The sequence below is a fragment of the Nelumbo nucifera genome, chromosome 2, assembly GCF_055504915.1.
Source record: "Nelumbo nucifera cultivar China Antique chromosome 2, China Antique-T2T, whole genome shotgun sequence".
Taxonomy (NCBI): Eukaryota; Viridiplantae; Streptophyta; class Magnoliopsida; order Proteales; family Nelumbonaceae; genus Nelumbo; species Nelumbo nucifera.
In genome coordinates, this window is record NC_142650.1 from 49,871,453 (window position 1) to 49,877,452 (window position 6,000).

Below are 6,000 nucleotides of genomic sequence, written 5' to 3' on the forward strand. Positions count from 1 at the left end.
TTGACTTTTCGAATATGAATTCAAATCCGATTCGATTCAAATAGACATTGTATACATTTTGCAAAGAAAGTGTGAAGAATTAGTATCTACCATGTGCAGAACATGACATTTTATCATAATTTCAATCATTGTGAGGGTATTCATATTCTGAAATGTAAAATCCCATTAAAATTTAAAGTCAATATGTATTGTGTGCTTTCATTGTGAGGATATCCATGATGAGAATATATACAGAATAGTGTAAAACAAAAAATTCAACCAACTCACCAACAGTCGTAAGGCTGATATTACAAAAATCAATTGCAGAAGAACGTTTGATTTTCGTTACTTGAATGTTTAGTTGATTCTTTGGACAAAAGAAACCAAAACCCACTAGAAGAAGTACTTTCATCAGTTACCTTTGAAAACCCAGTAACTTGAAGCCCTACACACTACAAACGGCGATGAAGATGATGATGGGTTCCCAGTGGCTATCGTGGGTTGCAAGACGATGACTTAGAAAAGAAGATGATGATTCACTGTCTCATTGTCACTGAGACTGAGAAACGAAGGTGAATAGTGATGGGTTTCGAGCAGCAATTCAACGTCTCACTGTCACTGAGACGAAGACTGAGAAAAGAGAGAGGTGACGAGATGAGCGACGACGGCGGTGAAAGGCGATGACTGAGAAAAGAAGATGGTGATTCACTGTCTCATTATCACTGAGACTGAGAAAAGAAGGTGAATAGTGATGGATTCCCAACGGCAATTCAACGTCTCATTGTCACTAAGACAAAGACTGAGAAAAGAGAGAGAGGTGACGAGATGAGCGACGACGGCGATGAAGGGCGATGACCGATGATGGACCGATGGTGGTTGCTTGAGCAGCATTTGGCGACGACGAAGGGAGTGACAGAGGTCAAAGGGTTAGGGTTTTACACTTTTAAGGTTTTGAGAAGATGAGAGAGAGGGGGTAATGAGGTTCAGGTTCGAATGAAATGAAAGAATTCGATGAGATTTTCGAATTACTCATTATTTTTTATTTTCTTTTTTTAATCTTTATACTATATAATATATTAATATATATAATCTTTATATTATATTATATATATATATATATAATCGGTTCGGATCAATGCATATCTGAATTCAATCCAATAATTTAATCGATAAAAAAATGGAATTCGAATTCGACCGAATATCCTATTCAAACTATCCGAATTTGATTCGATTATGTCAAATCTCGAATTCGAATTCGGATTTTCGAATACCGTTTACAGGCCTATCCATATCACATATTTGATCAACTTGAAATAGTAATGTTTGTGAAATAGTAGCCAGCATAAGAGTGTTTCAGTTTCAGACCAGGGTGAATGTGAAAGCAAAACCATTCGAGAATTTTCATTCCATCACGTCTTCAGGTCAACCGTAGCACAAATCTGATCAGTGGAATTGTGGTTTTGCATTATCAAGATGTTGTCATGGAGATGGTGTGGTAGAGGAGATTTTGGAATTTGGACATCACCGTATGAGCTCATAGAGATGAATTACAGCGTATCAACGATCATTAATTATCACATGGCGGGCCAAGGGCTAATGATCCTAAACTCGAGTCCGGAATTCCGGAACTGCTGTACTTTAGAATTTTACTCGCACTTTCATTTACTTGTGACAAATGTCCCAAAAAAATGCAAAGAAAAGAGTGCCCAACCAAAAAAAGAGAGAAAAAAAAGGATAAGTGCACTACAATCACCTCAGAAATCTGAAATTGCAGATTTCAGATTTGCCTTGGGTCCAATGGCCCCTACTACATTTGCCTTGGGTCGAATGGCCCTGGCTTGGCAAAGCACGAAGCTGCCAAATCGAATTTCTCGATTCTCGGCTATTGCATTATTGGTGTGGGTCTGTATGCTATGCCCCCATCTCGAATTTCTCGATTCTCGGCTAAGATGTCAATAAGATAACCATGGCCAAGGTTGCCATAAGAGGCAAAGAGATAATAACACAACATTCAAGGAGGTTGTCTCTTCGGAGACATCCGATAAAATACATTCATGGAGGTTTTGGAACAAAGATGTTGGCCTCATAAAGATTGACACAGCTCAAAAGTTGCAAATATTCATACCCACGACTAAGCTAATAGATTACAGAATAGGGAATAAATTATAAACAGAATAGTAGGATTCAATTCATACAGAATGTAATGTTGTTAAAAATAATGAATGCTTTCAAGTTTCAACTATGCAGTCTGTCTGGTACACGAGAGCTTGTACCTTCCTTCGTTTAGCAGGCCCCATCTTCTAATTGCACGAAAACCTTCTCATCCTTCTTCACAATAAATTTGATTCTGTTGCTGCAAATTTGAGGCAGTAAAAAACCATCTGAGCTGAGATGAAATTGTACCTCCCTATACTCCATCCAAATGGAGTAATTGTTCTCTTCCAAGCTCCAACCAAATTTGAATTGGGAAGTTCTTCATTTCCTTTTTCTCATTTTTTTTGCTATTTACGGTGCTTAACACCATGCTTCTTATAAAGATATTTCCTTTCCTGACATAACAAGAACCAGTGCCGCGATTAGAGGACCGCGCAGAGAACAAGAAACATAAGTAGGAGACCCTTCAATCTTCCCCAGTCCATCCAACCAAAATTCACCATCTCGCAATTCCACTGTTATCTTCCAGGGTCCAGGCTCTGCTGCTGCTGCTGCTGCGCCTTCTTGAGGTTCTGTTGAAAACGGAAGTTGAATGACTTCTACGAGTGACTCTGGACTCTGAATCATGATGAGAAGAAGATGAAGATCTTAATCTTCCAAAGAAGGAGAAGAAATTGCGAAACACACGGCTCAATCCACCACTCTCTCTCGACCTGCTACCCCTAGAAGTCCAAGAAATCCTCCGGGGTGCACCGCCCGTATTAAACCCACCATCCATTTCCGTGTAAACAACGGGGAGCTCACGTTCGCCAGCTCGCCTACCCCCGGAAAACCTTCCAACTGCAAAACCACCACCAGGGAGCCTCCATATGGTCAAACCTACGGTGTCCTCTTCGGCTGCCCCCGGAGACCGCGAATCTTGACCACCGTCGGACTCCGGGGAGCCTCTGGCGCGCACATCTGTAGGCAATTCGTGGCGGCATACGGGACAAGAATTTCGAAGAGAAAGCCATGGGAGGATGCAATCTGAATGGTAGATGTGTTTACACGGCATCTCGCGGGCCTCTAACCCAAGCTCAAAGGGTTCCTTGCAGACAGCACAGTGGGATTCGGTGACAACATGGCTAGCTACAATCTCAATAGTCGGCATCGACTCAACGGCAGCCTTCGACGCCGGAGGATGCTCACAGCGCCCAACCCCGTTTATCTCGATCTGAGCGAGCTGATCAAGAAGACGATCAAAGCCTGACCCCATCAAGAAATCTGACATACTTGCGGGCAGGGGTCGAAGGCCGGAACCCGCGCCATCATCATAGTAAAGCTCAAAGCTTGCCCTCTCACCACTACCTCCTTCTGTGCCACCACCATCAGCTGGACCCCGGAGGACAATAACCGGATTGAAAGGCGACCGGTCGCCACCGTTCCTTCGGCTACGGCGAAACCCTAAATTCGTATTCTGATCCGAATTCGGCCTGTTCCCGAGCATATACATCGCAGCGGCAGGAAATCGACGGCGTCTACCGTCTGTTTGTGCAGATCGGGACAGATTCTCGACTTCTTCAATAAATCCCCCATCACAATCGGGGCAAACGATGGTGTCTCGAGACCAAACCCTAACAAATCGACTGCATCTGTAGCACCAGTACGACGACCCTCCCGAAGCCATCTAGAAAACAAACCTAGATGATATTTTCCTGCAGATCTGAGAACCACAAGAAAGAAATCCTCCTAAAAGTCGTTTCTTTCTTTTTCAAACTTGTACTATCAGCGAAGCAGAGCAAATAAAGGATCCCAGAGCCACTTCTTTCGAAGACTAGAATTCGTCACTCAAACCTCAAAGAAATTTGGGAAAAAAAATCGAGTTCTAAAAATCCTCAGTTTCCTCAACAATTTCTCAGGGAGAAAAAAGAACAATCAAGAATCCCTCGCCGGCGTACGAATAAATATATCAAATCAAAGGAGAAACCCTAAAATTCCTTTACCTTACAGATCAGATAGAAGAAACCAAAGAATTGAATCTCGGTTTCCGAGAAAACGAGAAAAAATAGATAGAAACCTCAACTTGCTGAACAATTTACAGATCCGGCAGGATGAGAGAGAGAGAGAGAGAGAGAGAGGGGGGGTTTGAGGTTCGGAAGAAGTAAACGGGAGAGAAGGGTTTTAAGCTGAGATGGAAGTCTTAACGACAAAACCGCGTGCTATTTGTTTTAGCGTCCTAGCAACGCTTCAACTCGACAAACTTAACGTCCGTGGAACGTGGTGAATTCTCACTGGGTCTAATTTAACGGCGTTGGCGTCAGCGAGGACGTAGAGACTTTAGAGAGTAGACTGGTCAACCATCCGTCAAACAGAAGTTGCGAAGAAGTAGATCGGGCCGAGCCGCTCCACGCCGTTGGCCTTAAGTTGGCGAACCATCCGTGTGCGCGTGGCTGGGTGAGTGGGTAAGTGGGAACCAGGGAGGGAAGCACTGGTAGGCTGGTAGCCTAGACTTGACGAGAAAATAGAATAGAACAACGTCACGCCGATTTTGAAACTTTAAAATCGTTTAATCGCGGATTTTTTTTTTAAACTTAGATATTTGCATTATATACACCAACGGTCCAGACTCTCCATTAAGCATCCTTGATTGGGAATCTTATAGTTGTTGTGAGTAACTGGATGATCAAGTTATCTAAATTATTGCTATTATTAAGCGGTAATTAGATTTATATCTGATTGATTTTGACCTACCAAGCACCAACCATAACTGATCGACTATCAAGGGCAAGACATTTCAATCGCCGGGGCGTTAAATGGTCGGCAGTGATTGTTTGAAAGTTTTAGGGGTGACCACTCAATTAGTCATAGAGAATGGAGAATCCGGGTGGGCCCATGGATAAATGAGATCAAAGTCGGGTAATCCGATTCTTGATGAACCCAAATCTCGATACTTTCAAAAAACTATGGGTAACAGAATATCTTCTCTGTTTTTGCATCAACGCACGAAAAAATGAAAAAAAAAAAAGAAATCTTCGCAGTTTAATAATTTTTTATTTGAGAAGGACAGGCAGAACCGCAGAAGTGCCAGGGGAGTGGGGGGATCTATATTCAGTTTCAGTTTCAGGAGACCTGCTTTATTTTTTTATCAAAGAGGAATCTAATTCAACCGAGTGTCCCTCTCTCACGAGCAACAGACAAAAATTTAATTTTGGTAAGACTGAACCAACATTTGATCTGTGAGAATTAATTCCGCCCTTCCAATCTTATGAGTCTATCGATTTGAGAATTAAGAGGATAATTAAACCTAATTTACGATCAAAATATATATACTTTCCTTTTTGTAAATGTATTCTCTTTTTTCTTCTTTTTTTTATTCATGGACCAAATATATTCTCTCTCTGAAGTCTGAACAAAACCAGCGAAGAACTTGGGCTCTCTCACTTTGCCTTTTCTTTAGGAAAAATTGATACAGATAACATAGTGCATTCCAACTTCACGACGAGTTCAAATCTGCCCCTCACAGAATACATCCCAAAAATGTCTTACAGTATTGAAAACATCTCCCAATGACAAATGCTGGAGATGTTTTTAATGGCAGATGTAAACTCCTTCACGACAAGTATCAAAAAACATGTTAGAAAAAATAGAAAGTTTTCGAACAGTATTATATGTTGTAATTTGTTTTCAAAATCAACCTTATTTTCTTTCCAATATGAACAAAATAAATTATGCGACAAAGTAGTGTAGGTCATGATGGTACAAAATGCTTGGAAAAATAATTGAAATATTGGCAAATACTAGGTTTAGAATACAAGTACAAATATTAAACAAATTATCCTATTATTGTTTTTAATTAAGTTCTTTAAAATTAGATTTTTTTTTTATCAT

At 41.0% G+C, this 6,000-nt stretch overlaps 1 protein-coding gene across 1 annotated transcript; it reads right to left on the reverse strand.

Annotated features, from left to right (window-relative positions):
• Window positions 1-2,071: 2,071 nt before the first annotated feature.
• On the reverse strand, window positions 2,072-4,193 carry LOC104601064 (E3 ubiquitin-protein ligase RDUF1-like). Its single transcript, XM_010264255.3, has one exon. The coding sequence runs from the start codon at window positions 3,797-3,799 to the stop codon at window positions 2,630-2,632; it is 1,170 nt and encodes a 389-aa protein (XP_010262557.1). The 5' UTR covers window positions 3,800-4,193; the 3' UTR covers window positions 2,072-2,629.
• Window positions 4,194-6,000: the final 1,807 nt, after the last annotated feature.

Bases quoted from the DNA above. Each gene is read 5' to 3' on its own strand.
- LOC104601064 (XM_010264255.3), bottom strand. From the start codon at position 3,799: ATGGCTTCGGGAGGGTCGTCGTACTGGTGCTACAGATGCAGTCGATTT.